This window comes from Pipra filicauda, unplaced genomic scaffold (genome assembly GCF_003945595.2).
Source record: "Pipra filicauda isolate LSUMZ 115617 unplaced genomic scaffold, ASM394559v2 scaffold141_size4267151_pilon, whole genome shotgun sequence".
Taxonomy (NCBI): Eukaryota; Metazoa; Chordata; class Aves; order Passeriformes; family Pipridae; genus Pipra; species Pipra filicauda.
In genome coordinates, this window is record NW_024103896.1 from 3166234 (window position 1) to 3193261 (window position 27028).

Sequence of the window (27028 nt, forward strand, 5' to 3'; positions counted from 1 at the left end):
GCAAGCAAACAGCAATAATTTAAAGCTGTCAGGAACAGAATCAGTTATATCCACAGGCAGCTGCCTGCAGCATCACACCCAAGAAAACATTCGGGTCCTTGCGGTACTTGCTGGAAATCCAGATGATATCCCTGTACAAAATCAATGGGTTGCTACTGACCACAGAAAATTTAAAAAAAAAAAAAAAAAAAAAAAAAAAACAGTAAAGCAAATTAAACCAAAAACACACAAAGAGATGTGAATAATGTGGAGAAATAAATAAAGAGGAAAAATAAATATTAAACCCCCCAGGAAAATAGTGAAAACAAATGGTTTAAAGTACTACTAGTTTTTTATGACCCCAAGGAATTTAGGATATATGTTTACAATTTATGTTATTACAAAAAATGAGGTTTTCAGTGCTGGCTTCTACGGAAGGCAGCATGAAGAGTTTTATCTACATATCAGATTTATTTCTTTTTTGCTGCCATGTCCACGTCTCCATTTAAAAGTGAGAAATTGGAAAACAATAAACAACTACAGTATTGTGACTCAGGAGTGATATTCCTGTTACCTGATACACCATTTTGATCCTTCAAACAGTGAAAAAGGTAACATTTTTTGGACCACAGATGCATTTGATAATCACTGTTCCTGATTTCTTTTATTACACAAATCAATATAATCAACATTAAAGAGAAATTCTTCCAGATAATACCCTCTTTTGTCAGAAAAACTCTAGTTGGCTGATCTTGTTCTCTCTACAAGCCCTGCCTCACGTTTTTTCTTAGACTATCTTTGTAATAACACTATTATTGCTGCTATTTAAAATGTTCACTGAGTCCACTCACTGAAATTTGAACACACACACATAACTGAGGGTTTATAACTGACAATAGTTTTGCCAGATTCTTAATGGTATTTACTTTAAGATACAATATTGCTGAATCTTTCCAATTTCTATTCACTATTTCACCATGCACATTTTCTGCTTTGTTAGGGAACGAAGATAAATTGGCATTTACAGTATCTATTGTGTTGTAATGGGTAAACGTCAGTAGAAAACTGCATGGTAGTGCAAATCTCAAGAGAATTGTTCTTTCCAAATGCTCTGAATATTGCTCTTATCTTTACCAGCAAGGAGTCTACCTGAGAACAATTCTGCAGTTTCCGCAAGGGGCATTTCACAGGCTTAGTCAGAGAAATTCTGAAGTTCTTTTTGCCTAGACCCTTCTTCTCATAGACACAGAACCAGGAAGTGGCTGAGGTTGGAAGGCACTTCTGAAGACCACCTCTTCCAGCCTGCCTGCCCAAGCAGGGGTAACTAGATCAAGTTCCTCAGAGCTGCATTCGCTCAGGGTTTTAATCCCCAAGGACGAGACTCCACTGCCTCTGTTCAACAAAAGAACTGGATGCTGACACAAAGACTGCATAATCAGTGACTTTCACAGCTGACCAGAGAAGCAAGCAATGGCAAAAAAACCACATAAAATATGTATAACTTAAATTAGAGCATGACTTGCAGTTTAGTACAATAGAATCCTACCTAGAAATGCCCCAGCAAACACTGTAACCAGAGCATATGCCCTAGTATAAGCAACCTATTGCTTTAATGTGACCTTACAGTTCACAGTTCACATGAACAATATCCATTTCATGGTTTCGCTCCAATAAAAATTTAATGAAATAATCCTTTAAAGCATAAATCTCTGGTTTCATGCTTACTTTTATGAGATAAGTAGGAACTACAACCTCCATCCTATAAACATGCTTTAAAGGATCCTAAAGGTCATTAGCTAAAACACTGTTCACTTTAAATATTCCAGCATATTCAGAAAGAACTGGTTGATGGCATGTGTTTCTTTAATACCTGATCAGAAGAACAAGAATTTGCTGTTTCCCAAGTCACCCTAGTCTCCTACCATTAGGCTAATATCACTGTTCTGAAAAAACCAGCATGTTTACCCTCTTAGAATCAAGCTGATGAAATTCACCAAAAGCCATTTAAAAAGGAACCCAACCCTTTCAAAACAAACCCTAACTTTTAATGCTATTTAAATGTCTGCAAGGGGAAAAGTTTTGTTCTTTGCTTCAGAGGACAGCTACACCATCCTGTGAGTGCCAAGAAGCAGCACAAGCAGATACAGGCTGCAGCAGATGTGGAGGGGGCCACCACCAGCACCACCACTGCTTCTGAACATCAGCCAGAGATGGGACTCGTCATCTTCCCTGCAAGGCGTATGGTGCTACTCACTGTAAGTAAGGAAAATCAATTTCTTATTGTTTAGGTTCATAGAATATAGTCTAAAAATGTTCAAACAATATTTAGACACAAATATTTTCATACCAAAATTCCCTAGTCTTTTTCTGGGATTCTGGGGTAAATGTTGTTTTTGGATGCACCAGATGTGCAGTATATTGCAAAATTCATAAGCAGGCAGGGGGTTTCTGGAGAAATATAGGCATGCATTTTACTTACCATACACAAAGTCTGGAAGATTCTTTACCACATTATAGCACTGCAAATGCATGAAATAATTTTAAATGTGCCAGTGAACAGAAGAATTACGTGGTATATTCTGTATGCTGTGTGTTTACTTAGACTCTGAAGAGAGGTGAAAAGAGCAATCTTTCTACTAAATTCTTTTTGAACATAAACTTTATTGCATTCGCCTTGCTGAAACATAACTTAGGTTAATGGTGCCACCTGGTGACAAGTCTTACTTGCTGTTCCCATTCCTTGTCAACCAAGGAAAAAAAAAATTCATATGCTATAAAACATGCCCTCGAGGGTAACCCCCCCAAAACCCACATCACCTGCATTAATTACTTGTCCTAAGGAGCATAGTGTATTGTACACGCAGAAGGAACAATAAACAATAGGAAATAAAATATTTCTTAACATACTTTCATTTTAGACACTACCGCACACTTTGATTTGTTAGCTTCTGAAGAGAACAAACTTAATAATACACAAATTAAAAAGGGAGAATTGACATTAATTTATCAGAATTTGCTGAAGATGTGGGAGCAGGGCACTTTGTCTAGCTCAAAACCTTCTTGTTCACTGCAGTGGTGTGTAAGACTCTGGCACCATCTCATAGGATTTTACTACCTTCATGACTGCAGTCCTTAAACAAAAAAGGACTGTCTGAGCACATGCTTTTTGCACCTTACCTGCTAGTAACAACTCACAAAAGAAACTAATTCTGAAGCCATAAATTGATCTGTGCATCTCTCTCTGCATTGCAACACTGCTGAATACAATCACAAAAAAAAAATGAGGGGGAGGTTCCATTTGCATGATTAGACTCTCACCCGGTTTCCTCAAGATAAATTGAGATTTATGCTGCAGGTAACAGTACCTGGTGGGAGACTACCTACTGCAATGAGGGAGCAAGCATGGTCATGCCAAGAAGGGCTGGAATCCTTGTTCAGACAGAGACAAGGTCAGGCAATGTAGCACAGCAAAGACCTGAAGCCTATTTAGTATCTGCCAATATGTATAATCAATCTTATTATATTACTTTCTGACTGTGTATAAAATAACAAATAGTTTACAAATGGATAGTTTTAAAAAGCTAGTATTTAATGAAATGGGTAGAGGACATTAATGGAGATGGGAGCTTTTATTTTGCAGGAGATGCCTGGGCATAAAGTGGAGAAAGACAAGCTTAATGTCACCCAACTGGGAGTTGTTACAACAGCTGTACAATAAAATAGCCAGAATGCAAGTTATGGATCATATTGATGATTTCTCTACAGCTTTGCTTTTATCCCAACAATCACTGCAGAACCACCAGTTTAATTACAATACAATAACAGGTTACAGGTGAAACCAGTCATTTTAGGATCTCCCCACAGCTTTACTCCTACCTGGTTATCACAGTGCCCTATTTACAGCTGCAATACTGCACAACAACTTCAGCAGCACAAATGCTGACTAGTCCTTCACAGTTATAAAAAAGAGAACACTTAATAGAACAACCTTATTTAAAGGCAGTATGCTTGCTTTACAGTTTGTTATGCTTACCTAAAATTTGCTAATTTTTTGCCCAATTCAGCATTTCAAAAGGGCAGGTGAAAATATTGGACAACTTTCAGTGTATGAATGTACTCTTAAATAAAGAACAACTGCATCCATTTACTCCCAGACCCTTTACAGATTGGAATTTCCCTTCCATGCAACCTAATCAGAGACTTCCTTAATTTAACAAAATAGAAATATCTCAGCTGAATGACGGATACTCTTCTCTTAGAAGCCTACTTCATATAACAGTCACGCACTGCATATGCAAATTATACAAGTATCCATATGCTTCATTTATATGACTATTTAACCAAACTAGCATAATAAATATGTCTAGTTAGATACTTGCAGTAAGTATGCAGCTGTCTGTAAGGAGGTACAAAATCAGTGAAATCCAAACTGCAGCTGTCATTAATCAAAGCTTTGCCCTTGAACATTCATCATTGTGATATTGCTGTGACAAAGTGGACTTTTACAGCCATTTGGGATGGGAAGATTTTACTTCCTTAAAATAATTCAAGTTTTCTAGTGGTGCAGATGCTGTGAAAAAGCCAGCTTTTATGCTTGGTCTCAACACAGCAAATAAGCAGGGGAAAGATCATCAAAATACCATAGAACACTAAAATTATCTGTAAAAGCTGAAGTTTTGCACAGTATATAAAAAATTCCTAATGAAAGTATTTGTGTTTAATAGAAATGATGTTTCTTGGATCAATGAACTGGAGATAATGCAGTCAGGACAGATTTGATTGTTAGGTCAAATGAAGATTTTTATGATATTGAAATGGTGGTGTAGAAGACGAAGTTCCATGTCTAAAGATATAGGGCTGCCATGCTCTTTATCTTTTGATCAGAAAAGAGCAGTGGCTCTTAAAATTATTCACTCACCGGATTGACAGGGAAGGAATTTGCACAAGCTAATGAAGGAAATGAAAGGAAATGAAAGCAAATGAAGGAAATGAAACCAGTGCAAACCAGAGAGCTTTCTCATGGTCAATAAGACTAATATTCATATCATAGAAGCCTAGAATTATTTGGGTTGGAAGGGACTTTTAAAGGTCATTTAGGCCAATCCCCCTGCAATGATCAGGGACATCTTCAACTAGATCAGGTTGCTCAGAGCCCCATCCAACCTGACCTTGAAGGTTTCCAGGGATGAGGCAGCTACCACCTCTCAGGGCACCCTGTGCCAGTGTCTCACCACCCTCATTGTAAAAAAAAATTTTTCCTTACATCTAGGCTAAATCTACTCTCTTTTTAGCTCCAAACCACACCCCCCCCCCTTCCTATTGCAACAGGTCCTACTAAAAAGTCTGTCCCCATCCTTCTTATAAGCCTCCTTTAAGTATTGAAAAGGCGCAATAAGGTCTTCTTGGAGCCCGCTCTTCTCCAGGCTGAACAACTGCAACTCTCTCAGTCTTTTGTCATAGGAGAGGTGTTCCATCCCTTTGATCATTTTCATGACCCTCCCCCAGCCTGCTCTAGCAGATCACATCTTTCCTGTGCTGATGCCATAGAGATGGATGCAGTACTCCTAGTGGAGTCTCACCAGAGCAGAAAAGAGGGGGAATCACATCCTTCAACCTGCTGGGTACACTCCTTTTGATGCAGCCCAGGATACAGTTGGCTTTCTGGGCTGCCTTGAGGCTTCGCTCCAGATTGTGAGCCATCATTCTTTAAAAGGATGAATAACAACTATCCAAAGGTTCTAGTTTTCGTGTACTTGTTAAGAATCCATAAGCCTTTATTTTTTATGTATTGACTAGCAGTTAACCAGGGTTCTTCACAGAAAACATGTTTGTCCACAGAGGCTAACAGGCCAGTGGATCTATCTGAATCCACTAAAGCCGAATTTAGCCACAAGAACATGGTTTTGAGTGTCTGCCATCAGATATATTATTTAGGCTAGATAAAAGATGATATACTTAAATAAGATCAATGGGGACAACTTGCAACATCTGAAGAAGAGTCTGAAGGCATATTCTGACAATGCTTCTGAGATCTCACCCAACGCACTCAGCACACAAGCTATGCCATGTCAACTACACATGCTTGGGACCACCTTCCAGCACTGAGCTTGGATTAATATTTTAAAACTCTCTTACTCTCCATACTAGAGCAGCCACATACACCAATTTATGGGGATGATCCCTGGGCTGATCATCTAATGATGATCCTCTAATCTAATGGTTTGGGAGAATGATGGTCAGATGGGCCAAAACCTTGTCAGAAACCATTCAAGCTATTTTTTGTGTAGATGATTAAGTCCCCCATTTGGAAATATGTGTGTTCCCAGATTAATTCACTAATAAAGACATTTCCAAATAGATTTCAGCTGTCAGTATGTTCTTAGAGAGTGGTTTATTGGACAGTGAGAGTTTGCACATGGGTAGTTCATTAACTTACAGGAAACCCATACTTCCTGCTTGTCTTGCAGGAACTTTGTCATGTAACCATACTTGAAGCAAATTACTGAGAATTTGCTGACTGCAGCTTCTTCTACATTTGTGAGCCATCTGTTCGGTCCCAGAACTCGCGTATACTGCTTCCATGTGAGATCTGCCCCACTTTACTGTATGTTGTTTTACGAGAGCATTATCCAGTTTGGAAGGATTAGAGAATCACCCTCAGCTGTCCAGTCACCCGCCAAAAGTTTGTAATTTGCTCATCAAAAGCCTTTAAGGACATAACCTGTGTACAGCAAATTCTTGAAGTCTTTTCACTGTACTATGGAAATTGTACTTCTAAGCAAAAAAGTGTTAGCTGGGAATTATTGTAAATCTACTGCTTAGTGAAAGACTTCCCAAAACCTTCTTTGCCAAACACTTGTCAATCATTTTCTGGTTTGGGAAAAAGTATTGCAGTTTGTGGCACAGTTCTAGTACATAGAAGTAAGTGACAAGCAATGGGTTTGAAATAGGTGACTACCATACCTCTCATTTTCAGTGATTTTCAGGGAAGGCAATGAAGAGGAATTGTAATATTCTCTGTTTTGCAGCAAAAACAAAATGTCTGGCAGAGCAACTACCTCAAACTCTAACATCTTTCTTTTTATCATGACTATTTTTGTACTACTGTTTTTCAAACACATGATGAGAACTGGCACTAAACACACTGGAGGAAGTTGACAATTTGAATGAATCACAATCCTAAAAAATGTGCTTGAGTTTCGTGAAGAGATTTTTATGCAGGAACATCCATATCTCCAATCCTTTGGCACAGTTTAGCATGTGTTTCCCTTCCACAGTGAAACAAGTCCTGTATCAAAGGAAGGGTCTTCCAGAAACTTTCACATCTAAATTATTTGAGTGCACAGCTTGCAGAATATGAATTTAGGCTGAGAAATCTTGCAGTTCTTGTATTTATCCTTAAAAGTGGTGCTGGATGAGAGCATTTTGCCAGCACAGATTACCTCACAAACCTGGTGTAACCATATGACACAATTCTTATTAAAAGGTATTTATAAGTCTATTCAAATTTGTAATCCAATTTGAAAATGTGTTTATCCCATTGAGAACTGTGTATACATGTCCCTGCATTCCTTTGTCTTCATTCCTAGTCCTTTACTTACCCACAGTGTTTAGCAAAAGTTCAAGAGTGGCCATAAGGCCCTCCACTACTTTATGATTGTCTTTATTTAATGCCAGCTCCCCATTTAAATGCAAAATATACCTGGCATAACAATATTACAGCATTATTACTATATTGTACCTCTATTTCTCCAGAGATCCATCTCCTCACCAACTGAAAATCAAAATACAAAGCTAAAAGAATAAATACAAATCTGATGTTTGACAAACTGCCAGAGTTCATTTCCAAGGCCTTTCTTTAGGGGAAGTAAAGCCAACCTGCAAAAAAACAGGGTATAAAGAGACGGCTTATTACAGGGACCTTCACAATATATCCTAATGCTACACTAAATTCTGTAGGCAAGTGCTGAAGGAAACCCCTCAGCACTCTGGGACTTCAGGAGACAACTGACATCCTGAGGGGGCTGAGGAAAAATATGTCAAAGAAGAGGCAAGTGACCCAAAAAGGCACAAATGCTATCCTACCATATCAGCTGCAGAGGCCAAAGGTGAAAATGTAGTGAAGAAGATACTTAATTCACAATCTCTTGTATAAATTTACTAACTTGTTCGATTGATTTTCTCCTCTAACCAAAGTCTTAAAAGGAAGAAATGATCTTGAAAGCAAAGGTCATGACTGACATAAGAGATAACAGAAAGACATTCCAATGGGAAACTGGGGGTTGGCAGTAATTCCCAAGCCAAAAAGCCTTACATGATAAACAATACACTTTGCAAAGCTGAACAAAGAGTGCTTGTCCCTTATGTTCCCCAGAGCCCTGGCAGTTACTTTATCTCATTAAAATACTAGATGTTCTTATCCAATATTTAGAGTCCTGTTTTTAGGTTTCTGTAGCAATGGTTATAGTCCCAGACAAATAGTCAATGAAATATGTATATATTTTAATTTGTGTGGAGTAACAATTGGGATTCTTATGCTGTCACCAAGACATTTCACTTAATTGCCAGGAATAACCAAGAAAGCTTCTAAACAATCTTATCCTTCTTTCTGACATGCAATCTTTGCACCAGAGATAGGACAGATTTTCAAGGCTTGGTGCTTCATATGTCTCCAGTGCAGGCTCTTTAAGTAAATAATATTGAAACTGATGCAAAAAAATCCATTGCACAACTAGATATGACCTCCAGACTAAGAATGGTTCCTTCTCCTTCAGGACTGTCTATTCTGAAAAATAAAGATATTTCAGAAACAAAGCCAGCTCCACACAGAAACAGATTTTTTTAAAGCATGTTTTAAAGCAGTATTGTTTTCACTATTCTTGTATTTTTGCTGGTTTTATTGTTCTGCTTTGCCTGAATTCTTAGTACAGAATTCAGCCAATCTAACCAGGTCATCTCAGCTGAAAAAGGATCTCCTGTTTTCTATGGCACCAACTTCTTCCATTGCCTAGAGAGACAGAGCCTTTTATTTAGAGCTATAACCCTCATTCTAAAAACCTACCCATTTATGGTGCAAATTATGTGGATTGAATCTCACCCTCAGTTTCTTTGGGCCTGTGGATAATGCACAAGTGTTGGCTACAGTTTTCTAAGATGACCTCTGCTCCTAGCTTAGCTCAGAGAATCACAAAATCCTAGAATGTTTTGGGTTGGAAAGAACCTTTCAGATCATCTAATTCCAACCCTGCTGTCATGGGCAGGGAACCTTCACTAGACCAAGTTGTTCAAAGCCCCATCCAACCTGGCCTTGAACACTTCCATGGATGGGGCATCCAAAACTTCTCTGAGCAACCTGTTCCAGTGCCTCACCACCATCACAGTAAAAAATTTCTTCCTTATATCTAATCTAAACCTGCTCTCTTCCAGTTTAAAGCCAGTTCCCCTTTGTCCTATCACTACATGCCCTTATAAAAAGTTCCTCTCCAAAAAGGCACTAAAGAACGAGAACTAATAAAATCACTGGATGCTCACACACAGGGGATTGGGATAATGACAAGTTTAGTAAAATATCTATAAAGTATCTGGTTTTAATTTTGTATTCTCATTAAAATATTGATCCTTGCATCAGAATCCATGAAGCTTATTTATTCAATCATAATCATTCAGATTTCATGTTATGAGCAAGTACCACCCAAAACAAGACTGGTAGTGAAAAGTCTCATAGATGGTAGTTCCATCCACTGATATTCATTTGTCCAAACTGTTAAGATAAATTATTTCCAGTAATTAACCAACTTGTAAAAATAGCCATTTATCATGAACAATGCAAAAATACAGTCACACAGCTACTAATAATTTGAACTTCAATAATACCTCAGTGTGTGCTCTTATTTTCAAATGTTCCAATTTCTAATTGCTGCCTGCCATTTTCTGGCTCAGTCTTGCTCTAGATGGATACCATATCCCATCTTCTACAGTAAAGATAAATCTGAATAAGAAGAGGCCCTGACTGGCCTAAATTCTCTCCAAGAAAATGAAGCCAGACAATGCTTTCCATTATAACTTGAGCCTGACAGCATAAATCTGGACGATCTTATGATATGATGTAAGCTTTGGATTTCTCAGTTAAGCTCTGTGTTCAGTCACAAGTGTCCTTGAAGGACTTGGGTCAGTCTCTAAAGCTTTTGTTCAGATCAGCTGGGTTTTGCAGAGCCATGGTCTGCAGGGTAGCACACCACAAGGACGGAACTCCTCAGGAGGCCTCTGTGTTACTTAGACACAGACACTGGCATCTCATTCTCACCAGACACACTTAGGTGTTAAATGGAAACACTGAACTGTAGCCAGATGCAGGGATAGGGAGCACGGTACACACAGACACCTAAAATTGCCTTTTGAATGAAATGGGGAATATTAGTTACTTCCCTATTCTAGAGGAGGGTCTTGAAAATAAAGGGCTTGCAAAATAAAGAAGCCTTCCTCTGAAGTCCATCTAAATCTATGAGATTTGTTGTCCTTGTTGGAAACTCAGGTAGCAACTCACAAAATATAATGTTGACCTCACATAATACATCCATTTTAGAATGCTTTATGCACCCTGGGTAATGAGCAAAAATTAACAGTCTAAAAGGGCTTTCTAATTCCACATCTAATGAGAGACTGTACAGAAAAGCAGCTGGAACTCCTGCTCATAAACACCTTGCTATAATTACAAGATAAGCAAGAGAATGAGGCTTTCTAATTGTAATAAATTACCAAGTAGAAAATGTAATAAAATCTAACAAGGTCTCTCTATATTGTATTGTGTTAATACAACCTTTTTATAATACCATCTATTGCAAAATGCCATGCAACTCATTAAGTGAAGAGCTTTTTTCTCAGGTTAAGTAGAACACCTACATTTCTGCAATTATTATACCTTTGGAAAGTCTGTCCTGATTCTGTTCCCATTCAAAGATGAGAAATCAAGTCAGCGTTATAGCAAGTTTTATGTGCTTGCTCTGAAGTGCATTTACCAAATGGTCAAAATGGCCAGGTAAGAGCTCAAAATAAACAAACAATGCTTTGCACAACCATAGTGTTTCTCATTCAAGGGCTTTAGTGCATTTGATAAATATTAATTAATTTCCATACTGCTGTTTTGAAGTAGGCAAGGGATATATTTAAGTATCACTTCGTTTGCTATTGAAATGCATTCCCTCTTTCTGCTCTTGAACAGGATGCAGCAGCTGTTTAACAACATACATGAATATTAAACAAGAGTTTTAGAGAAGAAGTAAGGAATACTTAATCCAAAAGAGGCCCCAGAGGGATTTACATGGGTAGATAGCAATTACTTAAAGCAATGGCCCCCAAACTCCGCAGCTAATTTTGTTCTTCAGTCACCTTCACTTTAAATTTAAATTTGCTGTGCCTTTCAATAATACTGGAGGACCTTGCAGGCAGCCTGTCACCTCTGAACTGCAGTGAGGGGAACACTGGCACAAAATCAGGGTCAGAATGGCCAGAATCTTCTTTTTATTCTGACAAAATGAGCCAGAGGACTTCAGTGTGATCACAGCACAGTCAGATTTTATGCTGCTGAAAGAAGCTGTTTGGAGTTCAAAGGATTCAATAATTAGGCCCTCAAACAGCTATTCCACCCACCCAAACACTGTCTAACTGATAAGCCCTTATTTTCAACACATTCCATCCAGTATGGAGTACCATACCCGGGAGCAATGATCATCAGCTGGCACAGGGTTTCTGCCCCATTTCTCCTCATGGTTGCATCAATGGGTTATCTCCTGCCAGTGCAGAGAATTCACCATGTGGAAGTCACAATTCGGAAAAAACTGGTTTGTATAATGCCATCTCAGCCTCATGTCCTGCATTATGGGGAAACCTCTTTAAAGTCTCCCATTGCATCACCTACTTAATATCCAGCTGTCTCAGTATGAGAAGCAAGTTCTTTCTTGGGCAGATGAAAACTATTAGAGAAGATTCCAATTAATAACAGGACAAATTCTGCCAAACAGCCATTCAAAAACTGCAACAGGGACATTGCTGTCTGAGCAGCAGAAATAAAAGAGAAAGAGCAGACAGCTTTCCTTTGCCATGAAACATCATCACCAGTCATTTCTTGCTGTGGCAAAAAGAGAGGGCATTTAAAAGAGATCAGCATTATTTTGCTACCTAATTGTATCTACAAATTTCTTTATTATTTCAATAGCCTCTGCTGGAATGGGTGGAGGTACTTTGCCAAGGAAATTTCCAGAACTATCCCAGCAAATATGTCATTTAAACACACTTTGTGTCCTTCATATATAAATTTTACAGGCTTTTCCTAAACTATATCTGAGAAATGTAACCAGATAGACCATTCTGAGAGGCTCTCCAAATAACCTGCTTTGGTTTTGATTTGGTTTGATACACCAAATCTATATCAGTGGTTCCAGTTTCAGTATTAGGATTATATTAACAGCTTAATTTGTACTTATGTATCCACCAAAACCAATCCTGGCATGGGAGCCAAACATCCATCTTAATTGAAAATATTGTGTCTTTGTTTTTCATTAAATTAATAAATGAGGTCACCAGATGGCCCTTTTAGGATCATTGAGTTGGGCTTCTTTGGTCTTATGTTCCTTGTGTGCTTTACCACAAAGCTAAAAATGCTCAACATTGCCAGCACATCACATGAATCATTTGTTCAGTGCTGGCACCCTCACATGTACAAAAATACCTCTAACAAAAACCTGAGTTTCATAAGCACAGAGTCCTTTCCTGGATCCAGCCTCCCATGGTCACAAGACTTGACAGCAGACCTGGGACCACAGTTGCAAGTGATGCACCATGAAGCAGTGGTAGAGGGACTTTCCATTTGACATGTACTAATGGATCCGTTCTCCTACAAAGAATTTATTTCTTAGAAAGGTCAAGCATCTTTTATTGAACAGATAATTTTACAATCAGGTATTCAACCTGCCAGATGGGCACTATGATAACATTAATTACCATTTTATGTAGCTAAAATTTGACCTACCAGAATATCAGCATCTTTCTCCTCTTCATTATTGAGGAATGGGAACAGACCTTCATATGGCTGATTTGAGAGACTGTACCAGGCAATACATTCCTGGACTCAACCAAAGTTCTCACTAGGGCCACTATTGCTTCATCTCTGCAGAGAGCTTCCCAAAAGAGAAAGCAAAACTTACATGTTTTCCTGGGTCCTTTAAGCTTCTGAGCACAAAATCATTCTACATCCCCACCTAGCATTGAAAAGATTTGTATTTCATTTAGATATACTGAACAAAACTGTAGTCTAAGCACGTGCTAGACATTTGGATAAGGTTTGGTGGTGGTGCATTTACACCACCCAGTACCTTGGAAACCGATTCATAAGTGGCAAGCACATACACTACCGCAATATGGATCATAAATGGGCTTGTTCATTCCTTCGTTGACAAATCCTCCATGCTAGTTTCCTGGACATATTTATCTTTACCTAAAACTAAGAAAATCTTTGGACAGTCAATGAATTGGCACAAGATGTTGCGGAGAGATGTTGTGCTCCCGCTTGCTTTGGCGTCATGGCTAGTTGAAACTTCTTGAGCAGTTCCAAAAGAGAGTCAACGGTTGGAAGAGCATTAAAACATCTTGAATTGTAATTCAAAGCCCTGGGAACTCACAGGTATACAGTATAAACTTCATGCAGTAAAAGATAAAGTATACCTATAGGGCCCTTACGACACATAGCAATGTTTCTCTGATCTCACAAAAGCCCTAGTGGAAGTCATTATACACTTCTCCTAAGGAATTCATTACATTTTGAAACAGAGAACACTATGCTTACTGCGGACAAAACAAAATAATGCCAACAGATATACACATTTGAAATCAATGTTACCACAAGATGTCACTCTAAACTTTATTTAGAGGAAGGGTTTGACTACTTCAACTTTTTAAAAGAGTTCAAGGTTACTTTTTTCCAAGTATACTGTTTTCTTCCATATTGCATTTACACAACTTAGACCATAAATTAATTGTTATATGTTAAAAACAAACATGAGAAATGCAGTCTACCACATCAAAATTCACTGGTAAATCCTCAAAAGGCGGGCTGCGTATGAAATGATGACGAGAACAAAAACAGAACAGTCCTTTTGTTTGAAAGGTTAAAGAAGAAAAAGAATGAAGGTACGGTTCAGTTCAACACTGGAGCTCAAAAATAATTCAAAATGCAAGACCTGGGAGAAAATAGCCAGTAAACATTTCAGCTCTGTATCTATCCCTCTGTCTCAGAGTAATTAGGTTGGATTTCTCCTGCTATCTAATTACTGTCTGTTTTGAAAGACACTTCCCCACAACTATTCCTCCTACTACCTGCAGGTAGTTGGATTCTGGGAAGACAGTGAATCTCCTAACATATTTCCATATTCATATATATGAATATGTATATAGGTAAAAATATGCAGTTATATCACATAGAGAGACATATGCATATATATATAATATTGTGAATATATGTCATTTGTATGTAAATATTTTATATATAAATATTATATAAAACACCAGAATTTTGGTGGGAGAAGCCAGCAGGGGCATATCTGCAGTGCAGGCAGAGGACTGGTCCAAGGTGTGCGGTAACGCAAGTGGCAGAGCCAGGATCTGGAAGTGGTTCCTCTGAGCAAAGTTGCTCTGACACCATCTACTCTTGACATTTCTATTATCAATAGCACATCAAAAATGATAGTGATCCAAGCCCCGGTACCTCCAAGAAATATGCCTTCAAAACACTTATTTTGCAGTAGAAAGCCATCTAATTCATCTAAACCACCTAACTTTTGGAACAAAAATCTCATCTAAGAGAAAGGAAGTGGTACTATTGGTAGCATTAGCATCCCCATCAGCTCAAGCAGAGAAAGCTAATGTGAAAGTATTCAACAGTTTTGATCTCATTTTAAAATGTATGTTATCAGTATGATCACACAATAGAAATTGTGAACAAAAGCTCTTTTTACTGTCCTTAAAGTCTAGGAAATCACTACGAGAAATTAACTTCAAAACCTCACACTGATAAGGTTGTTAAGGTAGCTCCAAGTTAGAAAGTGTCATACTTTAGGTATATGGTCACAGACCGTTCTTCCCTCTGCTCTGACACTTTGTTCAGTATACAGAATGGGCCTGCTCTGGGAAAGCTGTCTGAGCAACCTCTGCACCACATATCTCAGGAGCATGAAAGGCTGAGAGCAATAAGAAGATTTCTTTAAGGTTCTTTAGCTTAAGAGCATTAAATGCCACCCTAGGAATTAGATCCTACCCCTGACTCCTATTGATAGTCCCACTGTGGTCAGGAAGTCACATATGCAGTATTTTTCAAAAATGATTACCCATCAAATGATCCTCATGCATTAAGTACCCAAAATGAGACACTAGGACAGTCTTGATGAAACAGTGATACTCTCTGTTGCAACTGGAGTTGAGGTCAGACATTAGAAGTAGTGCATGTGGTGATGTATCAGGTCAGAAGCGTTTCCAACCAGGCTTTTAAAATAAGTAGATATTTTTACCTCTATTTCTCAGAGCTTCAGCACAGAACTACAACCTCTGCCACACAGAACTACAACCACTTCATCATAGAGTAAATAACAATGGAAAAGCTTAAATTCAATACTTGCCCATGAGTCCTGCCCATTCTGCTCACTGGATGAAGCAGGAGTTTTGAAGAAAAAATGTGTGAGGTTAAATAAATAAGAAGTATCACACTGTATGTACGTACAGGAATTGAACTCAGTTTGCAGAAGTCAGCTTAGTTATAGCACTGCCCTCTGATCACTTCTTTTTACACTGTTACAGCATTTCTGTGTAACATAACATAATGTTAATTATTGCAAAAACTATTTGCTATTTCTAATGCCCGGGATTTTATGCAACAGTGCATTAATCAGCTTCATCAGCAGAAACTCAAAACCACACAACTATGATGACAAAATGGAGACAGGAAAGAACAAATGAAAGACATAAATTCAGTCTTCTTTGCAAAGAGTACGTAATTATCTGTGGCAGAGCAAGGTGACAGAGCACAAACACCATCACAGAAAATTGACCACATGACAGAATAAACAGGCTATGGGAATGAACAACACAGTCTGCAGCATTTCTTCTCGAGACATACTTTAATATTTAACAGAGCTCCAAAGTACAGAATAATACCTGAGCAAACTACAGTAGAAGTTTGAGATAAATATGATATCTATGGCTTCCTATTACAATACATATATAAATTTATATAAGTATTATAAATATAGACATATATATTTACAAATATATACAGGTATGTATACATAAGATTAACCAGTTTACTTTCATGCATCTTATTATTCAGTGCTCAATCCCAATTGCACTTAAATCACTTAAATCAGTGGTTTTTTCACTGATTCCCATGACACTGGAAACACAGGGTTAAGAAAAAAAGAGTATTGAGATTCCAAGTGATCCATAGAGGTGTCACCAGGAAATAAATTTGGCTCATTTATAACAGCTTTGAGAAACATAAAGTATAACACACTTCAAGGCTAAAATGTTTCTGTGATTTCAGAATTACCATGCAGTTTCTTAAAAAGTTATATTCACTGAACAAAAACCACATCACAGTCTAGCCTAAAATGACTCTGCAGATCAAAACATTAGAGTGGGAGAACAGCTCTGCTATTTTAGAGACAAAAATAAACATTAGGATTAGTGATGGAACAGCTTGCTCCAGATTATTTTCTTCCATTTTATTAGTAGATGTACAAACTACATTAGCAAGATATACATCCCGTTTTTCTTCCTTTAACACAAAAAAAATCAACCATCTCATTGTTCTTTTATATTCAGTCAGCTTAAAAAAGGAGACTATTCAAAATAAAACCAGATTATCTAAATGAGTTTCTTAATAATTTGTCTCTAGATCTCATCACCAATCAACAATAAAGGGCTATCCCTACTTAATGCAAAGAGAAAGAAAAGCTTCACACTGGGACAGCAGCCACATAGCAACAGCTGCTGCAACTGCATTTTATTAATTCTAATTATACACTGGATCCATATGGTCAAAATGCACTTTAAAATTAAAAAAAAAAAAAAAAAACCAAACAAACAAAACACCAAAAAAAACCACCAACACCCCCCCCTCACCCCACCCCCCCCACTACAGGAACAAAAAACAGCTTTTATTCCTTGCCGGATACTGAAAACCAACAACCTCAACAATTATCACATTGCCCACATTAAAAATGGTTTATTTCCAATGCACAGCTTTTGTATTTTGAGTAAGTCCCCAAAGCTTCTGAATTCCTTGTCTGAGATGTAAATGCTATCATTCATGGGTTAAAAGGCAACAAAACATGAGCAGAGGGTTGCATTAGGATTACAAGTGATTATGTATTACCCAGGTTGTATCAGTGCTGTAATCGGTTTCTTCTTGTACACAGATAGGCTGAGAATCCAGATACAGATCTGGGCTGGGATTCTGTATTTTTCAGAGTTCATCAGCATTCATAGTCATAAATGTAAGAGGTATCAAAGTTTAGGTTTTGGGTTGAGGTCTTTTCTGGTAATTCACAAACTTTTAACATTTAAATTCTTTCAAAAAAAAAAAAACTGATTTAGGGTACCCACATCTTTGCATATATATCTTCCCTCAAGGTGGAAAATAATCAAATTACTTCAATATTAAGAAGCTGTTGTGGGATGGCTGCTTCCATATCCAGGTTGGCCAGAAGGAACCATGTCCTGTGTCTTCTATTTGCTCCTCATCTCTAACCAGTAAAGACATTACCTTAATACTCAGTAAGTCCCAAAGGCTAAAGCAATTCTGAGATATTTTGGAGAAATATTTCAGCTCCTCCACAACAGATATAGCTAAGAAAAACTGGGTAATGTTTCAGACCTCAGTGAAACACACGTTGCCCAGAGAGGTTGTGGGTCTCCTCCCCTGAAGATATTCAAAAGCTGTCTGGACACAATTCTGAGTGACATGCTCTAGGGGACCCTGCTTGAGCAGGTAGGTTGGACTAGGTGACTTCCAGTGGTCCCTTCCAATCTTACCTATTCTGTGATTCTGGGAAACTCCCCTCTCTGAGTATCTTCAGACTCCTCTAAAGTAACATGATGTCCATCTGTCTTTTTCTTGCATGTGCATCTGCCTGCCAGCTCTCAGCAGCTAACTTTGAACCCTCTGCCCAATGCCAATGTAACCTGATAGAAGTGAAGACGCCTCATCTCCTCCAAAGGATCCACAGGTACTATGGATTGGGAATAATTAGAAGAGATCGAGAGAAATTATGATAATGCAGGAGAAATCGCATTGCCACAGAAGCAAAAAGAGCAGTGGGCCAAAATCCTCTGAAAACCAGTTAGAACAGATCTGCTTTTTTCTTTTTTTTTATCAGCAAATGGTTCGCTCCACGTGACCAAACTTTCACTGGAGAACCGTGAGGGTTAGTTCCCCAAACTGGCTGCAATCCAGCCCCCAGCTATAAAAAAAAAAAAAAAAAAAAAAGATCACACAGCTTCAAACCATCTCAAACCATCCCAAAGATCCAGCACTGCTACCTTTAGCTCTTTTGAGAGAAAGCACAAATTTGCTTACTAAGAGAATTGGACTTCAAGAATAAAAGCAGCTGCAGCTGTCTTCAGGCAAAACAAAAGCTGCCCTTGAATTTAAATTTCAGTTCTGCTGTAATTTATGCCGCAACAAAGAAAGATGCCAGTTTGGGAAAGTAGGACTCTGTTCAGGGTAATAACAGGCTTCCCCATTGTCAGAGATGTCATTTGAGCGTCTCTCAAATGTGACAGAGCACTGAAGAGGTTTTGCACATTTCTTTTGCTCCTTGACATTTGTAATAGTCAGGGAGGGTTTCAATATTTTTAGATACGGTTATAGAAGAATCTTTATTTCTCAGTCAGGGAAGGTTTGAATATAAATCTCTGGAAGAATGACTCCAACACATGATCCCCGGCAAGTGAAGTCAATGGGGGTTCTATTCTTTGTGAATGCTGGACTCAGGCCCTTGGCAAGAGGATTGCCTCATGTCCCTGGGCTGGACACAGGCTTGGCTTGGATTAACACACGAGGAATTCAGTGTTGTTACAGGAGGTGAAATAGCCTGACATGACAAGCTCACGGAAGGTAAGTCTAGAGAGTGATGACAAAGGAGATCAGTGACCTTACACAGCAAGTAGCTAAGCACACCAAACATCTACCGAGAGCAAGCTTGGCAAATACGAATAGGTAACACCCAGTTGTGCTTTCCTGCCGAAAGGCTTCCCAGTAGAGCAATTCATTTCATATCTTTTTGGTCCCTGAAACACTGATACATGTGCTGAAACATGCTTCCTCTTGTGGACTGAGAAAGATGGGTAGTAGCAAAGGTCACCATAATCTCAGAAAGGTGATTGTCAACCATGTTCTCCATTTAGATATCCTCAGCACTAGCACCTTTATCAGGAACCCTGTGAAACAGGACACTGCCTTGTTTTCTGTGGTGCCATGAATGACAAATCTTAGGTATGCTCAAAGGAAGAAGTACAAAAGAGGTCTTGGTGGTTGTGAAGAAAAGCCTGAAAATATGATAGCAGTGTTTCTTAAAGACAGATTGCAGAAGCAGACAGTAACAACCTGTAGTATTTTATAGATTATTTCTATACCTTTTGTGCAAATCTCAGTGCTACCATGTATGACTAGCACCGCATTTTTGAGGTGTTGAATGATCCTGACATTTCCTCTGACAACTACAATCGTTCTTCCACACCTGATTTAGTGCAGGCTCCACCTCTAGCCCATGGTCTGCTTTTCCCACCATTTATCCTGCTTTTCATACATCTATTCCCCAGTCCTGACCCACCTCCTTTCCCTCTAGTCTCAAATTTCCTTGTCACTATTTAGAGAGTTTCTTCTTAAATACAACATGTCTAAACAAATTCCTTGTCTTCCAACTAATTGCCTCTACATTCTTCTCTCTATATGGTCAACAGCATATTCTTCTCTGCACTGAAGTCTACAAATAGAAGGGGGACATTTTCATCATTATTCTTAGTTGACATGCCTGGCTATGTCTTCCAAAATCTTTCTCATTCTTCATTCTTAGTGTTTTCCTTTTATAACAGTGACATGTTCAAACAGCCCACCATTACTCCTATGATAGGCTTCTCTCCAGTTTTTTTTATTCATATCTAAACTATTCTGAAATTTAACCATGGCCCTGACTATAAAAGAATGTCAGTCCCAGCTCACAGCTTTGTAAATACCAAGGTCAACCAAACCAAAACAAATTCATAGGAAACCACAGTTTGGCTTGATTCATGCTTACTATAATAAATATTTGAATTTCTTAAAAGCTATGCTACTTTTTAATAGATGCATATATCCTAAAATAATTAAAGTAAAGCACTTGATTTGGGTCTCTGAAATGTCCTTATTATATTCCCTATCTGTTCTATAGCACCTTACAATAACATGGAAGATCACAAGATTTAACTAGATCCCTAGAAGTTTGGATAACAATATAACACTATTAGCTATACTGTCTCTTCATCTATAGAAACTTTTAACAGAAAATTAATATGCGATTGCAGAAGAATCAATTGGCTTCCTTTTTTATTTGGTTTAAAAAACATTATCACTCTTTTAAAATGGATTGTTATAACAGGGCTTATTTAAAGTGAGTTGAATGAGGTGAAGAGTCTAAAAAATCCCTCTTACTAAAAATGCAAAATTATATCCTAAGTCTCTAAATCCAGGTTGTGGTACAGATGATCAGTAAATTCTATAACCCTTACAGTAACTACACACATATTTGTAGCCATGAGAGGAGATAAATGGTCAACGTTTTCAACTTTTCTCATCAAAGTGCAAAAATGTAATGTTTACTATGGTAATTTTTAAGATCCGCAGTTTTAGAACATCCACATTATTTTGCAGAAATGGTACAATACCATTAAAAAAAAAAAAAAGAAGAAGAAGAAGAAGAAGGTGATGCAGATTTTAATTGAAAATATGCCATTTTAAAATTCAGGCAAAGTTACGCAAGTGTGAGAAAAAAACATAAGACGTGGTTTGAAAGTCCTCAGGAAATACGTCATCCACTGCAGATTGGGTTTATCCGAATTTTAGAAAAACCTATTGAGATTAGTTTTTACCTAATACTGCATAAGATGATTACAGTTATTTGTGGCACTTTAATTCCTGCTAGAAACAAAATGATGTTTTATAGAGATGTATCTACAAAAAAAAAACCCAAACAACCCTGACATAAACCTCTTTCATCCATTCTCATTCCACAGAACTGTCTTCTAAGCTGTAGAATCGTGCACTCGTCTTAATGAAATGAAGTCTAGACAAATATACAGCAGAAGTTTCCAGAAATAAATTAAACTAAACTATGTATTGCACTATAAAAACTGATTAAATTCTATGAAGAATTGAACTGGAACAAAAAATGTTTGGTTGCTTTGACACATCCAGATGACTATTATTACTCTCTTTCATGATTTCCCTTTTTTATTTCAGTACGATGCCTCTAAGATGCCCCATTATGAGACAATCCCAACAAATGAGGCATTTGGATTTCTGGAGGTTTCATTTCCTCTTCTTTGCTGGGTTTTAAAAATGTTCACATCAGAACAACATGTGCTACAATTTGAGAGCACCTTGTGATTTTAATATCATCTAGCTACAGATGACCCTACAAAAATCCTTACAAGTTCATAACAACAGCATAGCTCCTCACTGCACAGAGAAGAATTGGTAAGACCCTTTTGGTGAAAAAAATCTGGAATTAACTTAAAAGTAATGTCAATATCTTCTTGTCAATAACACATTCTTCCCCTTGCATGCCCCTTCTGAAGAGTTGCTCCTCCTCCCTCCTCTTAGGGCTGGATTTTCAAAGCATTGTGTTTGGGCCACTAGAGTGTAACTGGGACTCCAGAGACTGCAGCTCTACATGTCACTTTGAAAAAGTGCCTCTTAGCAACTAACTCAGCTGTAACTGAACACAGTGACTCTAGCAAGAAGCCCAGCAACAAGAACAGCCTGAAGGGAGAAAGAAATGCTTTTGAACCCAAATTAAAATGTAAAAGGACAATCCTTCAATAATCCTTCTGTAAATCTCTCACAAAACTTTTTCTTACATAATTGTAGTGGCTTCTTGCATGTTTAGAATATACATAAGAAAAATATTGAATCCTCTTTTTTCTTATGTTACTCCACTGTTCAGTAGTCAGCATTTAATATTTATGAAACACATTGAAGATAAAAATAGTCTTGCACACACTGAGAACCCAAGTTCAAAGATGGTTGAATCACATCACACAAGCATAAATTTGAGAATAAAAGGAACTAGAAAATGCTAGATTTGAAAACTGCCTCTATTAATAATTAGTTTTCTTTATCTGTTATTGTTATACTCAATTTAAGACATCCTACCGATTTTTAAAGCCTTTTGGAAGGTAACAAGAATTGAACACACACTTAAAGGACAGGGATGGTTACAACAGCTGAATTTATTTGTAAAGGAATCAAATTCTACTGAAGCTGTAGGACCTACAAAAACTGAATTTGGCACATAAAATTACGTTAACTTTATGCCTGGTAGGAATGTGCACTTCTGCATCCAGGTTAACGATTCTGTACAAAAATCACCTTTTTCATTACTAGTTACAACCTAAATATTCAAAAGGTCAATAAATTCTGGATAAAAACAATGTTTGACAGCTGTAAATGAGATAGAGTTTTGGAAAGCAATAAACATTCAGACTCTGAAAATTAAGACTAATTAGGATTAGGCACAGAGAAATGTATGCTTTCAAGACCATTAGACATTCTGTAAATATAAAAGACAAAGGAAAAAATTAGCAGTACAGAACTTAAAAACAGACCAGAAGCTCTGCATTAGGTATTTCCTCATGTAGTGGTCTGATATATAAGCGAATAGAGAAACTATGACATGAAGCTAAAACAGATGTCATGGAAGTAGGGTTTTTTTAAATACTGATTATGCAAGAATCTCATTATTAACTGTGTAATAACATCATCCACCACACTTAAAATACTGGTGAGAGGTCACTCTTTAGTATTGTTCCACAATCAAGACAAACCAAACAACAAACCAAACATAAGATTGAGAGACTTTGAACACATCTTGGAATTCCCAAATCTCTGTTATAAAAGGAAGCATTTCAGAACAAGGAAAAGACATCCAAAGACCCACAAATTGAAATGCTATCTAACTTCTATAACACCATATTCCTCAATCTGGTATTGCAGCAATCAAAAGATGTAATTTCTTCTTTGGATTCAACCTTAATGTAGCTATAATCACTTTTTCATTTCTGATATATGTAATACATCAACACATATTGCAGTATAGCCACAGGCAAAGCACACATGTTGTTAGAACACTTTGAAGGAATACTTCAAAGTAGTGCAGAAGTAAATGTACAGCTAATGTCACTTCCATGACTGTGTATTTCTTCAGCACATACTTCTATATCCACAGACACCTTCATAAAAATAACACAGAAAGGTCCCATCTTTATTTTTCATTCTTTAGTTCAAATCCATTTACAACTATTTGGTAAATACCACTCAATTATGAATCTATTTTTCTTTTATAAAGCATATACAGCAATTAAAATTAAGTAGGGTTTACAAAATAAAGCTAATAATTTTAAAGAAGCTGGGAAAAGTTACAATAGTGCTAGCAATAATTAATTCCAGTTGCAGGAAATGTTAAGAGACTGGTAGCACACATTTTTCATAAATTCCTGAAACTACTCTCGGACCTCCATCGTCTTCACAATAACAGTGCATTATTGATGTACTTCTACTTTCATGACATATAATCAAAATTTTTCCCTAACTGCTCCTGACTGTAGCTCTGCAAGGAGTACTGTTGAAACTCTGGCTTTAAATGGTCATACTTTGAAGGCATGTGTGCTTCCACAAACATCATTTGTGTTAAGAAATGTGCCCTTCAAACTAGTTCTGCACAAAATGTACACATTTGTTTGTGAAGGAATAAAACACCAAGGGGGCAATGCAATGTGAGCAAGAGGGCTGAGAAAGGTGGAGCAAGGGTGATGCTGCCACCACTTCCCATGACTGGCAGCTCAAGCATGGCACAAGGAACAACAGGGATGCTACAGCAACCAGGTACATTCATGACCTCAAAAATATAATATTATTATATTATTTTATATGAAGCTCCAAAATGCCAAGCACTTGATTTTAATATCATTTACAAGGTGCAATGGGAAACTTCAAGTAAATGGAAGAAAGACTGAGCAATACACCAGCACACCTATTTGAACACTGCAACATCATACGAATGGGAACATCCTGCCAAAGTTTCAACTGTGTCCTGGAGCAATTGTCTTGACTCATTTTAGAGTTTCTTTGCTGACACTTTTCCCAAAAGCTTAATGCAAAATTAAATGCTACTTGGTGCTGGTGAAATCAATGAAACTTTGTCTATTTACCTGTAGAGATGGCCTCATCTTCCACTTTGCATAAATATCCTACTCTGGTTCAGTATCTTCCATTAAACAAAGGAAAGCAGCAAGGTTTAGGAATAACAATTCAATGCCTTATTTTGCATGATTTTTTTGTTACTCTTTCTGTTTTTATAAGTAAGAAAATACCTTTGAAATATCAGGACAATGAGTTTCCCCACAGAGAACCTGGAAGGATCATCTCAACATGCTGTTCATTGTAAACCCAAATTAAACAGTGACTAGTAAGAGAGTTACTAGGTCTGACCTAGCTCTGGCCTCCAAGAGCATGCATCTAGTATTAAACATTAGTACCTACCTAGAAGTGCCTGAAACAAGCTGCTCTTAAAGATGCCCATCACCTTTCTGATAGCTTTCTTCAGTTGTTGCTCTTCTGGCTTCCGTAGTTTTTTACAATACTCTTCCAGCAGCACTAAAGCTCGGTCAGTATCTAAAAACAAACAAGTACAAAAAAGTCTTTATTGGCTCTGTAAAGTATTTAAATGCTCGAATATTAACTACACATTTTGAACAGCATTGTTCACACATGTAAGGAACATTTACAACAAATGTTCATAGAATCATAAAATCACTAAGGTTAGAAAACACCTACAAGATCATCGAGTCCAGCTATCAACCCTGCATCACCATGTTCCACACCAAACCATGTCCCCAGGCGCCACATCCACACGCCTTCTGAACACTCCCAGGGAGCATGATGTTGCTGCATTGTCATTAGCTGTATGGCACAAGCCACATAGACAAAACTGCACATCTGAGATCTCCCTGCAAAGGGAAAATAATCTTTTGAATGGCATCTACAAGTGTTCAACTTTCATTTGTCCAAAACCAGCTGGAAGCTATGAGGTTTGGACCAAATTACAACTTGCAGAAGCTACAAAATTATGGACAATAACCATTATGGATACCCACGCAGGAAAACTGGCCTTAAAACATATTCAGAGAAGACATGAAAGTGTTTGCTTTGCATCTGCAGCACTCAATTCTCTCTCCTCTGAATAACAAAAGCGTATCTGAAAGGCAGGTGTCCAAGAGCATGATGAGTTTTTTCTGTTCCCTCAATACATAATATTGCTATCTACCTCTTTGCTAAATGAGACTACGACAGCATACTTTCATCCATGCGCTGGCTCAAATGGAGCAATCCAGCCTTTCTGTAAGAGCCCAGAGAAAGAGAGCTCTGTTTCTGCTGCTGCTATTATCTCTGTGTAGTCACTTGCCAAGAGCATGAGTGACATATAAGATTATATGAAATCCAAACATCACCATCTTACTTATATGTGCACACACATATATAAAAATATATAGAATCGTAGAATCATTACACTTGGAAAAGACTTCCAAGATCATAGAGTCCAACCTTATGTATATATCACATACATAGGAAGATTAGGGAGCATAGCAGTGTAGATATTTATATAATGAAGGAGCTCACAATTTTCTGCTTCAATCCCACCTTGAGGGTTAGGCAATTGTTTTGTTTTCACCTAAAGCCAGCAGTGCTATTAGGACCACTTATAACCCACAGAGAGAGAGAGAGATCAGCTCTTTTAAAGGCCAGGTCACAGTACCTGGGTTGGGCTCCCATCACAGATCATCCAAATCAAAACTTGTGGAGCCAGTTGGGATATGGTTAGGGTACCCCCCACAAATGGTTGGGTATAAAGAACTAATTCTGCATGTGAGCTCGGCTTGTTTTGCCGTGAAAATACCAGTCACATCGTATCTTTGACCTCATGACTGTGCCTGACTCACCTGTGACACCTGTACTTTCATTGATACACTGAAAGTTCTGGCTGCCCTCAACAGAATAATTAGTCACTAACTTAAATCATGGTTTGGAATCAGTCATTCACCCTCCCCCAAGTACAGACAGGCATACGTAATGAATACAAGATTATTTATATTACAGTGAAGCAGCAGAGTGGTGGAAAACCATTGCAAAGCATCCCATACTGAGAACATTTCTTAGAAGTGGACTATCTGAGAAATTAGGAAAATGGGATTTGAACGCCTGTTCCACACCGGAGATACCAATTCCTTTTTCTCAGTGACTTGGTGAAGCATGCTGACATCCCCTCCTTCATTAAGCACTCCTTTCCTAAAGTGTACTGTTCCTATCTTAAAAAAACAGCTACAAAACAGTAGTATCCTTTAGGGGTATGAGCAGAGTTTTTATTTTCACTGAAATCATGATTTTTCAGTTCCTCAAGATGAAAAAAGTCTGCTTTTGGTTGACCCCAAAAGAGTCTTAAACTCTACACACTGAACAACCAGCAACAGAGCACAGCTCTAGTGTTAAATCTAAATCCCAGATAAATCCCAGATCAAGTAATGATCTTCTTGCCGCATTTTCCTCTCAAGCTTTAATAGGATACATTAATTTTTACTCCATCCCTAAGCTCCAGCATCAAGTTACAGCCTTTTCCCGCACAATCTCGCTTGTCAGCAGTGTATCTAGTTTTCCAAATAATTTGTGATGGGTTGCATGTGCTGGGAGATCCAGTCA

At 37.8% G+C, this 27028-nt stretch overlaps 1 protein-coding gene across 7 annotated transcripts in view; it reads right to left on the reverse strand.

The window, feature by feature from the left end:
* DLG2 (discs large MAGUK scaffold protein 2) overlaps positions 1-27028 on the reverse strand; it is a 995087-nt gene that overhangs the window by 952711 nt on the left and 15348 nt on the right. For all 7 annotated transcript variants that reach the window (XM_039378618.1, XM_039378625.1, XM_039378621.1 and 4 more), the window contains exon 3: positions 24818-24949. In XM_039378618.1, the coding sequence (XP_039234552.1) occupies positions 24818-24949 (132 nt within the window). The remainder of the gene's footprint in view (positions 1-24817; positions 24950-27028) is intronic.